Here is a 14,132-nt window from a genome sequence, read left to right as displayed (position 1 = left end):
GTTTTACCTACACCTCATATGTCGTCTATCTCAAAATTTTAAAAGTCAGATTGCCAAATACCACATTTCTTCACTTCTCTATTTACCTTTTGGCTAATTTGTCCTGACATTGAAGCTGCAGGCTCTGTACTGCACAGTCTATCATTATAAGAGCATCAAGAGTGATCTGGAGGACAGAGCTGTTGGAAGTTAATTTGTCATGAACCTAACATTCTAAGATTTCTCGAGCTATGACAGGGATATCTGTGATACGCAGTCACTTACACTTCTGTCTAAGAAGACCTTGCTTATACTATAAACGTGACCTTTACAGTTATCTTTCAGGGTGCCCTGTGCTTTGAAGAGGAACCCTGAGGAACTGTGGAGATATTAGACTTGTGAAGAATGTCTCAGGAATGTCAGTGTTCGTTTGAAAGTCTTTCATTTTTGCTTATTAGTCACATAGCAACTCTGTCAGCTGGTAGGAGATTATGGTATTGGAGACTCAAGGTACAAATAAGCATGGGTAATCAAAGTTCTGCCTTCCTACTTTAAGTTGGAGTCCAGTTATTAAGAGTTTTGTTTTTTGTTTTCAAATAAAAACTCTAGGACCCTCCAACTTCTCTGAACTTTCCTCATTCTAAAATGGGTTACTGACATTGAGGCTGTCTGAATCAAGAGTCACTCAGATATTCCTGATGAAGGACTAGTTTTCCTCCTCTGTTTTCTGCGTTTTTGAATAAGAGAACATAACAGTGGTGCACAATTCTCTGACTTAAGTTTAGCATCTGGCAAACCTTGCCAGCCATCATGTGCACCAGCTAACTCTGGAGACTGATAAAGTGCACCGCCTGGAGGAATCCCATCACTAGTGGCTAACTCCTGATCTAAACAGTACCTCCTTAGAGTTGATCTAGTACAGCAGTCATGTTGGTCAGTGATCCTCTGAATTGTCCCTTCAGATTCCTGGGGATAGCATAATCATGAATTTATACTTTATGCCATTTGGGTGTGTATTTCAGACTTGCCCTTTATGTTCTTCTAATGACTCTGAGACAGAGTTAAAGATCGTGAACCTTAGCTTGAACTGACTGGTGTCATGGCAACTAGCACTTCACCTTTTGCTGGTCCCCAACTCATACATGCTACAATATTTGTGCACATTAATAATTCATTGGAAAGTGCCAGGTTTCTTTGTGCTGTCAAGCTGTGTCAAGGACAGAATATGCTGTGCTATCTCAGATGTCATCTACCAGACTGTTGAGGGCAAGAGTAATTAGAAAGGAAAACTAGTCAGGTTACTTGGAAAAATTCCTGAAAATGTGATGCTTATAATATTTTTTTCTTACAAAGTAAAGACTAGAGTTAGTGTTGATCAAAGTCGATTTAATGTGCCCCACACCTCAGACAGGAGTTTGCTTGTGGAACTAGTGCACAGGCTGTAATTGCTCATATCTATTCAGATAGCAAGAAAATAGTTAACAGCCTAAGTATACAATGACATGTTCTATAGGCTCCAGAAGAATCCTGAGCACAGACTTAAAATGGACCCAAGTAGTCCTAATGTGAATGCTCTTATCCTAGGCTTGCCTTTGCTCAGTACAGACTAGGACCCAAATCAGTGACGAGACCTTTGGGAAATGAGTCTGGGCTCCAGGAATGATTATGTGGCCTTGGATAGCTTACTTTACCTACTGGCTTCCTCAACAGCTTATTTGTTGTTGATATCAGTATGAGTTGTAGCAATTATATTATGTAGGATTGGTAAGCCTAAATAAAAAATATAGACCTTTATCTTGAAATGTACAATATGCAGATATATTTATATAGAAGGCCAAATTTGTCCCTTATAAGGCAAAGAAATCACATGTTTTAAATTGAACATTAACACACTACTACTTTAAAGAACAAGCTGGGCATGATGGCGCATGCCTATAATCCCAGCAGGCTGAGGCAGGAGGATCGCTGTGAGTTCAAGACCAGCCTGGGCTACATAGTGAGTTCCAGGTCAGTCTGAACTACATAATGAGACCCTGTCTCAAAAAACCAAAAAAATAAATAAATAAAAATTAAAGAACAATTCCTTCTCAGAAGTAAGCTTCACATTAAGACTGACAGACCAACTTAATGTCATACTTTACTTGCTACTTAAAACGTATTTCCTTGAACAGTATATTTACTATGCACAATTAGAAAAGATTTTGGTCCATATAGCCATATTTGGATTCTTTTTTCATTTTCTTTTCTTCTTTCCTTTAAATAAAATCTACTAGCTTAACTCCCCTCCACACAACTTGGGATGCAGGTGTAACACAGAAGTAGAAGCCGACGTAAGTCACATTTTTGTAGAATACACAGACATAACACCCTTCTTACATGAGAGATAAACTAGAACTGGTTTATATTTAATACACTGATTTAATCCAGTTAAGTTCCAGAAAATATAAATTCAGCTTAGAGACAGAAATTGGGGCCAGCTACTATTTTTTTTACTCCTTACTGGCCAGATCATGACATAGTACCTGCATGTAATAGATATTTAAGAATTACTTGTTGAATGGATAAATTAATAGTGCCAGGCTCATTTCAGGGGAAGGGAAAGAACATTAATCAGTTTCTGAACCTTGCAACAAATTAAACTTAAAATACAGTTAGGAATGTGTTAATCTGTCACCTGCCTTTGTATGGTGCTGAGGATCTGGGTTCGTCATTTAACACCTGAAGACAGCACCATAACATAAATATGGTGAACTTATTAGAAACTGACCCACTTTGTGTCTTGAGTTCCTAGTCAGCCAGCTTCCAGCTGAAGTTAGACATTGGCCACATAAGCAAGAAGGTCGGTTATTTAGATTTGTCTGGTAGGCAAGTAGCACATTCTTAATCATATTTATATTGCATACAATTTCTTAGGATTTCATAATAAGTCCATGTACTTAATCTATATTAAGAAATTAAGATAAAAATAGCTCTTCATATTAAATTTATCTCTGCTTTCCAACAATAGGCAAACTTGTAATATAAATGTTATTCTAACTTACAGTGGTTCAATTTAGGAGTTTTTGACTTTGTGATAGTTTGAAATTGATAATGTATTTGTTAGAACTATGCTTTGAATTTTTAATTTTGATCTTTTTCAAGCTAGTGATATGTGGTATGATTCTCTTAATGCCCAACTAATGCAAGTGTCCTGAGCATGTTTAGGGCAGGCGAGGCTAAGTCATGGCATTTGATAGGTTTTATATATTAAATGAACTTTTGACTTAATGATATTTTCAACTTCTGTTGGGCTTATCAGGATATAACTCCATTATAAATCCTGGAGCATCTCTCCTTAGAAATGATCTCTGGTTAATACCAAGAATAATTTTATTCTTTTAGCTAATATGAGAATTCACCTTAATCAGATATTTAAAACAAGACTTGTAGACGTGGTTACTTAAGGATATGTTTTCTAGTTTGGAATATAAAGCTCCTACTTGTGATGTTACTTAATTTCAATTCTGTGGTATAATGGTTATAAATTATAGAGTCTAAAGTTAAAATTTATAATGACCTGAAGTGCCAGTTCTTGGCTTTCTGGGTATCAGGTACACCAAAATAATAATTACTGTGATAATTGTCCTATTACTATTTAGTACTACAAAGAAACACAGGCTGAAATGTGTATCTCTTACATCAGCAGTGTGATAGGCACATGCAGTAGGGAAAGGTGTGCTCAGCCAGGTGTGGTATTACATGCCTGTCTGGGGAGAGGCAGGAGGATCACAAATTTGAGCCCACACTGGGCAGCCTAGTCACTTTTTAAGACCCTGTCTCAAAATTAAAACAAAACAAAACAAGAAAAACTTTAAAAAGGCTCTGGGTTCAATCCCCATTATCACAATAACAACAAAAAAAGAGTGAGAGAGGTGTGTTTACTTGCTGTCCTGCAGCACCTGTCACTCACTATGTGGTGATTCTGCCTTAATATTTGGATGCCTGATCTGCCTCTTCTAGGAACTGCTGGACAGATAAGTACAAAACAATAAAAAATCAAAGCACCATAAAATCTGAGTGGTACCGACTACACATCTTAAAGAAATACAAAGTTAAGCTGGTCTAGAATAATACTAGGTAATACGGGTTGGAGACATGGCTCAGTAGTAGAGTGCATGCTTAGCCTGAACAAGGGCCTAGATTCAATCCCCAGCACCAGTGATGATGATGATGATGATAGTAATAATAATAAATAGCTTAACACTCTAAATACCTTTAATAATTATCTGGAGACTCCAGTGATAAAATTGATCTGAAGCATTTGAAATGCATAAAAGACTATCATACTTGTCTTATATAGGAAGAGATTATAGGAAGATTTCCATGGAAGAGTTCATGGGAAAAACACAGATAATGGGGTTAGGGATTTAGCTCAGTGGCACTGTACCTGCCTTGAAAATACAAGGTCCAGCCGGGTGTGGTGGCACACACCTATAATCCCAGCACTCTGGGGAGGCTGAGGCAGGAGAATTGTTGTGAGTTCCAGACCAGTCTGGGCTACATAGTGAGTTCCAGGTCAGTCTTAACTACATAGTGAGACCCTGTATCAAAAAACAACAACAAAAAAAGAAAGTATAAGGTCCTGAGTTTGATCCCTGGTACCACAAACACACACACAGGTAAGGGCCAGGGAAATAGCTCAATTGGTGCCCAGCCCACCTAGCAAGAACATGGTCCTATGTTTAATTCCTGGTACCCAGGTTGTGGGGGGAATCACACAGGTAAGAAGCAGTATTACAAGGGTGTCTATGAGGAGACTTGGACAAACAGCATATGTGTTGGGGGATGGGGATGTTGCAGACAGACTCAGGAAGATCGTAGGACATTTAGAAAGATTTATTTGATAACTGTTCCATGGATTGGAGAGTGGAAAAACTTCAAATTTAATGGAATCACTGTACTTTTATCTTGTACATGCAAAAGTTATCATAACATACTAAAAGTTCATGCAAAAACTCAGTGATACCTCATCCCAGAAATCCTCTGAAAAGGGAATGCAACTCCTCTTTAAGTCTGCTATGTAGTGTTTTGTTTCTTAACTTCATAAATCACAGGAAGCTGTGTTGGCATTAGACTATAACTCAACAGTAGACAGATTGCTCTTTGCTGTTTTCTTTTAAGAAGCAGGTTATAAAACTGTTGGGAGCCTGGTAGAATAGTTAATATATCATTTTAAGTAATTTGAAGGATTTTTAAAAATACAGGCTTGTATCTAAAAAAGAGAATGGAGGCAAAAGAGAATTTAGAGAATAAGAAATCAGTACCAGCCATGCGTGGTGGCGCATGCCTGTAATCCCAGACCTCTGGGAGGCTGAGACAGAAGGATCCTAAGTTCTAGCCCAGCTTGTGCAATTTAGCAAGACCCTATCTCAAAATTTTAAAAATGGGATGAGGATGTAACTCAGTTTGAAGGCCCCAGTACCCCCTACACACACACACACACACACACACGCACACACATCATTGTCACCTCTAATTTCCCTTCCTCAATGGATCTGCCACATAGTCTGCCACCTTGAGTGACCAACCTTTTGCCTCTGTGGGGTAGTTAATGCAGGGACCCCAAAAGTGGAGTGTGGTCCTTTAGAATTGCAATGCCTTTTTCATTAAAATAGTTCTCTTTTTTTTTTTTTTTTTTTTTTTTTTTTTTTTTTTATGTCCTGGGGACCAAACCAGGATCTTGTGTTTGTTAGGCAGATGTGGCTCCACTGAGCTAAATCCCAGCCCATACTTCCATTATTTTTTATATCAAAATATTTCCTAGTGTACTCTGACAATAAACTTTCAGATGTGTGTGGTTCATAATGCTCTTCGTGGGCCTCTCACCATTTATACATAGCCATAAGGAAAATGTTAATACAGTGGTATCTCAGTTCTCAATCTTGGTTCTTCCCACAATTCTGGTCGCTAACCAAGTTGGACAAGAATCAAATCAAATTCAATGGTTAGGTTCAATGTTGACTTTATGAAGAATCTTGATTCAGTTCTTGTCTAGTTCAGTTTGTGACTAGAAGTGTGGAGAGAATTGAATTTGTGAATCAAGGTACCACAGTACATGGCACCTGATTTAGGTAAGCTGGAGGTTCCTCACAGACCAGGAGATGGCTGTGCTGCAGTGTCATGAGCATAAGAAAGTCTCTGACCTCAGAGCAGTTTAGATTAGCACATTGCTGTTACTTGAAAGATGATAAAGAGCCTTCTGCTAATGGCTTTCTTTCATCTTGGGAAATTATCCCCAAGAACACTTGTGTTTCACTCTTTTTGGTCATGGCTTACTATAAGCCTGCTCTACCAGTGATATGTGCTGAGTTAACTTGGCAACTAAAAGATCTTTGGGATAAATGCAAAATTTTTAAATGAATTGGGAAATGTAACATCATGTGGGCCAAAGTGTGTTCTGTGATCATGGATGAGTTTTAGAGGAAACTCATGATGTCAATCCTAAAGCTTGAATCTTACTTTTCTTTCAGACAACTAAAGCCTTTCTTCCTACGATGCTGGAGATTAATCATGGTCATATTGTGACAGTCGCGAGTTCCTTGGGATTATTCAGTACTGCTGGAGTTGAGGTTTGTGAGATACAAAGCATTTCCTTCCTTCACTCAGTTTATCTTGTGATGAATACTCATACATCACAAGAGTACCGATGCTTGAACATCCACCAAAGCACACTGCCGGCACCCTGTGTGTCAGGTTTTGCAGTAGGCCAGGGCCAGCTACAGAGATGGAATTCTGCCTATTCTGCCGTAACATCACTTCTACTAGTTTGACAATGTAGCAACAAGAGATACAGATGGTGTAGTTCTCAGTGTGCCCCATATTATCAGCAGTCTCTCTTGTTGATGGTGGGAGGCACAAGGTCAAAAATGAAACTGTGGAGGGCATGGTAGTGCCGTGGGAACAGATAAGTAAGGCCAAAGGTTCACATTCTGTTTTGGTCTACTTGCTGAAAGTGAGCTACCTTGTATTAGCTCATCAGATGAGGTAGTTATGGCCAGTGTCAGATGCTCCATGTTATAAGTTTGTAAAACAGAGCTTCAGAAAAACCCTGTTCTTCACCATGCTGAAATTACAAAGTACATATGCAAACATTGTTCTTTGCCATTTGTTAGTGGGTACATGTTGAAAATTGAAAATGACCACCAGGCATAGTAGCACACATCTGTAATCCCAGCAGTCAGGAGGCTGAGGCAGGAAGATTGCTGTGACTTTGAGACCAGCCCAAACTGCAAAGTGAGATTCTGTCTTAAAAAGCCCTAGAAAACCATTCCATGGAAATATGCAAAGGGATACAGGATACATAGCTTCTGCATGTAAGGAATTTGTATGTCCATTCCTAAGTTTAACTTTGGGTCACAGATAAGAACTTTCTATCTATGTTATGTGCCTTTACATTAAGTTCTAGTTCAAGTTTACAGGGTACACTTATCATTTTCATTTTAACTTCACCCTAAAGAGAAAGTCAGATCAAACAACTTATAACCTAAGTGAGACTTGCCTTTGTTCTTTTTGCATTAATTTAAACAAACAGGTTTTTCAGCCTCCGTACTGAACAAGAGACCATTTGTAAATTTTCCAGACACTTCAAAGTGAACTTCTGTGCAGTTTTAGCTTCAGCCTGCTAGTGTTCATAATCCTTTGCAATAACTTCCTCCATGTAATGTGATGCTTAGTTGGTGGGGCAAAAAGTGTTCATCTGTTTCTGCTGTTGCTTTGAAAATATTATTTTTGTACTGAACCACATCAAATATCTCACCCCCTACCCCCAGTACCAGGGATCGAACTCAGGTCCTTGTGCATGTCAGACAGGCACAGCACCCCTGAATTACATCCCCAGCCCATCAAATATCTTTTAAAATGGTTTCTCTTTCTTTACTTGATCATCTGTAACTTTTTGAGACAGACATCTAATAAAGCAGTAAGACCAGGGAAGCTTCAGGTTGTTTGGGGATTTGTGCACATATTTAGCATGTCTGTTCTCTCTCCTCTCTCAGGATTACTGTGCCAGTAAATTTGGAGTTGTGGGTTTTCATGAATCCCTGAGCCATGAGCTAAAAGCTGCTGAAAAGGATGGAATTAAAACAACTTTGGTTTGCCCTTACCTTGTGGACACTGGCATGTTCAGAGGCTGCCGAATCAGGTCAGTGGAAACCTAACCTGTTACTGATGAAAGGGTAACAGCGGGAGAATGTGTGCAATTGGATCTTCAAACAGTCATTCTTGCACTTTACCTGCCATTTGACAATTAACCTGTAGTTTTCACTGGGTAAGGCTCAAAAGCTTTATAAACTGGTATATAAGATTGACAAGCAAGTCACTAGGGCCACACTGATACTAACTTGCAGAATTTAATGCAGAAGCACCAGATAGGAAACAACTTCTCTGTACCTTCAAGGAGAATAAATACTTAAGAGTTTTTAAAAGCTACCTCCTGAAGAGCTATTTTAGTTCTCTAATATTATGTTGATAAGTAAGTGCTCCAGAAGAAAAGTCCTTAATGTTTTTACTTTGGTTTGCATATGAAACAATATCACTATCACAGAGGAGTCACATATCTTTTTTTTCTAAAAAGTCTTTTAATATTACCCTCCAGATTTGAAAACTCCTTTTTTGCAGCAAATGTATATAGCTAGATTAATTCTGAGAGAATGAGAACCATTTAGATTTACTAAAAATGAAATAAAATAACCCCACACTTAGGAGAAAAATGGGAATATAAATGTCAGATTACATCTGACTTGAGCTCAGCAGACTAAACACAACCACGAATCATTAAGAGGACACTTATAGAGACTTGCTTACTTTAAGATCCTAGCTTGGGTGCGTTTGCAATGTAAAGAAAGATAACCCAACCAGTTCCCAGTTCCCTGTTGGTTAGGGACCATTGTTAGCACATACTGAACCAGACAAGTAGTAAAGTAGGTGGAGGATGATTTGAGTCATTCAGATTTCAGGGTGACACCAAGTCTGTACTGAGAAATGAACTCTAGGGATGGGAGAGGGCTGTAGTTCAGTGTAGAGCATGTGCTTAGCATGTGCAGAGCCTTGAGTTCAATCAAGACAAAACTGAATTCTAGCTGTGCCTCTTATCCTTTACATGTGTGTGCATGCAGGACTGTGAGTATATATGTTTGGTTGATCTTGTCCTCATATGTGCATAGGAACCCATTGCTAATGGTTTTCAGGAGCCATCTCCTCTTTGACATAGTGGCTGATACAGGTGTCTGAAGCTGTGGTGGGGCAATGAAGAATTAAAGCAGTAAATTGTATTGTAACATACTTTGACCATGTATGTGACTGAATTAGCCTGAAGGTAGCATGTCTGTGTGCCTTTCATTTTAGAGGCCCCTAGAGAATATACTTTAGCTTTCTGAGTCTGCATCCTGGAAAGTACAAAGCTGTTACTGCCTATGTTTATTTACCCTCATAATGCCTAACACTTAAAGTTTTGCCTCTTTCTGGGATTTAATGTTTGCAATGCCAAATACCTTTTTTGGTCAAAAGAAAAATATAGAAAAATAACTTGAACTACATCTTACAGGCATCTTAAAAACACCAGTCTCTCATTTTGCAGAAAGGCAGACCAATGTTGCTTTTTCCCCCCAAACTTGTTTTCCAGATTATGCAAACAAAATATGTTCATAGTAGGCAAATTTTGGTGGGGGATACAAAAGCACAGTAAAGAAAGCAATATACCCAAAATCCTTTGGCTCCAGTAACATCCCGGTTAGTGTTTTGATATGTATTTCAGTCTTCCTATTGTATTAATTTTTTTAAGTCAGGCTTACTTTTATTTAATACATTCTAATCAAATAGTAACAGCAGTAAATAAACACTTTGAAAAACAGGCAGGTATCTTCCTATATCTGGAAGAAAATTAAGTCAAAGTCATGGCAGAAGGGAGATTACTGCTGATGTCCATGGTTAGACAATTTAGACAACTTGGAAATTTCTAAAGCCATTTCCAAAAAAATGATGGCAACAGTTGGGGACACAGCTACTTCTAAGGGTAAAACATCTGTATCTGCATTGTATTCTGTGAACAGGGATTGAATTGCACCTGGTATGCATGACATTCTTATCTATAGCTTTAAAGGAAAAGAGAATGTCTTCCACTTGCACCAGTTTGAAATATTTCTGAAATAAGGCTCTCTTAAAGTGGATTGCTACAGTACTCGTTCATAGGAGAGGGTTCATACATGTAGTAAAAACACACATACAGGATTTCATGGTCATTTGTTTTGGTTGGCTGGGTTAATTGCATAAAATGAGGGATAAATACAAGCACAATCTGTTTAACAAAATTCCTAGGTACATCAGAATGAAAAATATAAAATATCCTAAAACAGGCTGACGGGCAGGCATTCAGAACTGAAGTCACAGCTGTATCAGCTTGATCTTGCTCCTTCTTCAGTACAGCACTGAAGCCCTTTGAGTAGCTCTTTGCTGCTGCTTGGTGCTTGGAGCTTAGACCTTAGACCTTTGACCTAATGCAAAGTAACTTCCAGAAAGGCAAGGTGTTCTGATAAAATGCTTCCTCAGCCTTTACTTTGGGACATTTTATTTTTTGAATTTAAGTGAATTATTTGGTCTTGATCATCCTTAGGAAAGGAAGCCTTGCTCAGGTAGGTGGACATATCTAAGGGAACTCTAAAATACCTAGCTACCGCTTCACGCATTTAAATTAGATTGACTTCAGCTGTTCTTATCAAGGATTCTAAATGCAGAGTCCCAGAGCAGTCATTGAAGTTTTGGTTCTCTTTTACATAGCTGCATTCTGAGATCCTCTAAATGAGCATGTTTAGGAAAAGAGAAACACTTAAACCTGGATTTATATTTTTCCAAGTAACCTTTGAGTCTTGTTGGTAAAGGCAGTCCCCAGACGGTACCGGTGCATTTGTCAATGGTGAGTCAACAGAGATGCTGTAGGGAGGGTGCTGATGTGTACAGCGGTTTGCTCAGGTAGTGGTGAATGGTTCCATTTCGGGGCGTTCGGGCCTGCCCGCTTATCCTTGCATATAGTAGTCAATCAGGTGAACCATCCGTCGAACTATTTGGGCTTGGACTTGTCACCTATGATAGAATCCAATCTGAACCTCCCACCTCGGTACTCAATTCTCAGATTAGTTGGTCCAGCTTATGTTTTAACAGATATTGTTAGTAGGTAGTCTGAATGTGAACTATCTCTAATCAAGAAAGTTCCTTCTGGTGTTTCTTTTAATTTCTCTTTGGCTTCATTAATAGTCGTATTTCCCCAGTACCATCCTCTGTATCCAAGCTTGTGCAGGGCCTTTGCCAGACGCGTGGCCTCTGGGAATGGCTCCTCTGCCAACCCTGCAGTCTCCCACTGGCTGTGTGTCCGTCCCTTCTGCACTGTACCCGGAGGGCTCCAGGCACCACAGGGTCACGGGAAAAAGGGTCACTGTGGCAAAGACAGGTGGCCGCCCAGCTGGAGTCAGAGCAGCCCTTCCTTCCTGGAAGTCAGATGGAACCCCAAATCAAGTGCCTACGGGTGTCCGAAAAGTGGCAGAGGAGAAGGGGATGGGGAGCTCCCGGTTCTCTCTCCCCTAGTTCTGGAGGACGGATGGCAAAGTCTCCCGCAGATGTGGTCATCCTCAGATCGCCTGCCGCAGGTGCCCGGGCTTCGGGCTCCAGGGGTCTCAAGGCTTTGCGCCCTGAGGCTGGGCGTGCACTGTTCCGTGGCAGCGGCGGGCAGGGAGGCTTTGCTTGAAGGGAGCCCAAGTTAATTCTTAACTTCATTTTTGAACATATAAAACTTTCAGGAAAGAAATTGAGCCCTTTTTGCCCCCTTTGAAACCCGATTACTGTGTGAAGCAGGCCATGAAGGCCATCCTCACAGACCAGCCCATGATCTGCACCCCCCGCCTCATGTACATCGTGACCTTCATGAAGAGGTAACTGGGTTCTCATTGATTGGGTCCTTCCTGCCTGCCACAAGACCTTAATTAACTCAAGACTTTGGATCTGCTAACTGTGGCTTTTCTTTTCAGCATCCTTCCTTTCGAAGCAGTTGTGTGCATGTATCGATTCCTGGGAGCAGACAAGTGCATGTACCCCTTTATTGCTCAAAGAAAGCAAGCCACAAACAATAATGAAGCAAAAAATGGAATCTAAGGATTTTTTTTGTATGGCATATCATTTCTATCAAGATAATCAAGATATTAAAATCCAGTGCACATCAGCATTACTAACCTTCTGGACTCTAACCCCATGTTGGCTTTTTTAAAATAACTTTTTTAAATAATAAAGTATAAATTACCTGACTAGAGTACTTGGGATATGTGATCCATAAAAATGAGCATAGATTACTGCCAACAGGATCCTTTTAGACAGGACCCTAAAACCAGTCCAGTCTTTAGACAAGCACTGTATGACATCTTTGGGCTTAGTGAACAGGAGACTAGAAATGATAACTACAGTGTGTTTCATGTGTATGATTTTTCTGAATTCCCATATGCATTCTTGTTATTAAACTCTAGCCACCTGACATCCTTGCAACTTCAAGGACTGATAGTGCTATATTTTTTGAAGTTTTCTAAGTTCCAGTTTTGCAAAGCCTATGTGGCTTTCTTATGGTGTTTGTATGTTCAGCTCTTAAAAAGGAATTTTGAAATCTCCAACAGTTTGAGGTAAATGATGTCTGAGCTTCACAATAAAGGTGATGAGGTCTCTTTCTTAAACTTATGACTAAAGTATTAGCTGATTTTTAAACTTCTCTGTAAAACCATTGTCTGTAGACCTTGTCATCAAAAAGATCATCCATTTTTCTACCTATGAATTTTGCTGCATATAGAAAGTGCCCTTTTCTTGGGGAGTTGCTGTGTTTCATGATTTTAAATGGACTGTTATCTAGAGTACACAGCAGCTCTGCAAAGAAACAGTTTCTAACAATGGGAACTTCTATACTAAGTCCTCATTTTGTGCCATCTGTAATTAGTGAGGGGAAAAAAAATCTTATTCCATGGAGTATTACAGAAGGGTGTAAAGATTCCTTTGAAAGGTTTATTCACATAGAACAGCAAATGACATTTTTACAGTATTTTTTTGTAAAGCAAACTATTTGTGCCTTGAATTTGGTATATGTGTATTAGTGAAACATTGTAAAAGTGAACTTCTACCTCTGTATCTAGATGTATACCATCCACCTGTAAATTACTATGAACTATTATGTGATTGCTTTTTTTTTTTTTTTTAGAATGTCTTGTTTAGTGACCAATGTTAAAGGCTATTAAAATAAGCCACTTTTACTAATTGGAAAGTTTTATAAAGGACTGATTAAATTTAAAGAATTAACTTACTTGCCACTGACTGTGTGATTATTCATTATCAGCAAGGTTGTAGTGAAAAGCATCGTGTTACTGTTTTCCCCACATGCCATGCTCTGCTTTAGTTTAAAAGAAATGTTTGAATAGGATAATAATGGGGAGCAGACATAACAATCTAGGGTACCATGCAGTCAAATTTCCAGCACTCCCAGTATCTACATTAGAGACTTTATCAAGGGCTTGCCTACAATAAAAGTAGTAAAACAAAAAGGATACTATTACCTGTGTTACCTGTGTTAGTTTGACTCCCCCACAGATCAAATCTGCACTCTTATCTACAAGCACATTCAAGGAAAGTCCCATCTCACTGCTAAGGTTCCTAGCTCAGGTTGTAGGGAACAGCTTCCTCATAGGTTTGAATTTGCCTTTATAAGTGACAGCCCAACCTTGAAGGCAGAGGAGGCACTGGCTACCTCTTGATTTTCAATTATGGATTTAAATAAGTACTTTGAAGTGGTACCATAACAATGTGGGGTGGGAACAACTATTTTAGGTTATCCAAGCCTGTCTCCCTGCTAGCCTGGAGCACACACAAATTATCCCAGTAAAATCTGTTCTAATTTAAGGATCCATTTACCAACCTAAAAACTAAGGAAGGTCTTCTTTACACTTCATTTTATTATTACCTGTTGGAGTCTTAAATTGATTTCTATTTTTGTTTTTTATGCCCTTATAAGGTTGTCCATCTCCAAGTTTAATACACTGAATTCACTTAATATTTTTTTACATCGTTTATTCCCATGTCCCATCCCAGTTCACTTCTGGAGC

The 14,132-nt window shown here is 39.1% G+C and overlaps 1 protein-coding gene and 1 pseudogene across 1 annotated transcript in view; one reads left to right on the top strand and one right to left on the bottom strand.

Annotated features, from left to right (window-relative positions):
* Rdh10 (retinol dehydrogenase 10) overlaps positions 1-13,267 on the top strand; it is a 32,306-nt gene extending 19,039 nt beyond the window's left edge. The window contains exons 3-6 of the mRNA XM_010622438.3: positions 6,489-6,587; positions 8,013-8,158; positions 11,802-11,933; positions 12,030-13,267. Coding sequence (XP_010620740.2) covers positions 6,489-6,587; positions 8,013-8,158; positions 11,802-11,933; positions 12,030-12,153 — 501 coding nt within the window. The 3' untranslated portion in view covers positions 12,154-13,267. The remainder of the gene's footprint in view (positions 1-6,488; positions 6,588-8,012; positions 8,159-11,801; positions 11,934-12,029) is intronic.
* LOC117284478 lies at positions 10,759-11,778 on the bottom strand (annotated as a pseudogene).
* Positions 13,268-14,132: the final 865 nt, after the last annotated feature.

This window comes from Fukomys damarensis, unplaced genomic scaffold (assembly GCF_012274545.1).
Source record: "Fukomys damarensis isolate Sample0158 unplaced genomic scaffold, DMR_v1.0_HiC HiC_scaffold_5, whole genome shotgun sequence".
Classification (NCBI taxonomy): Eukaryota; Metazoa; Chordata; class Mammalia; order Rodentia; family Bathyergidae; genus Fukomys; species Fukomys damarensis.
Note: the sequence above shows the minus strand (reverse complement) of the source record. Positions and strands in the feature narration are given on the sequence as shown.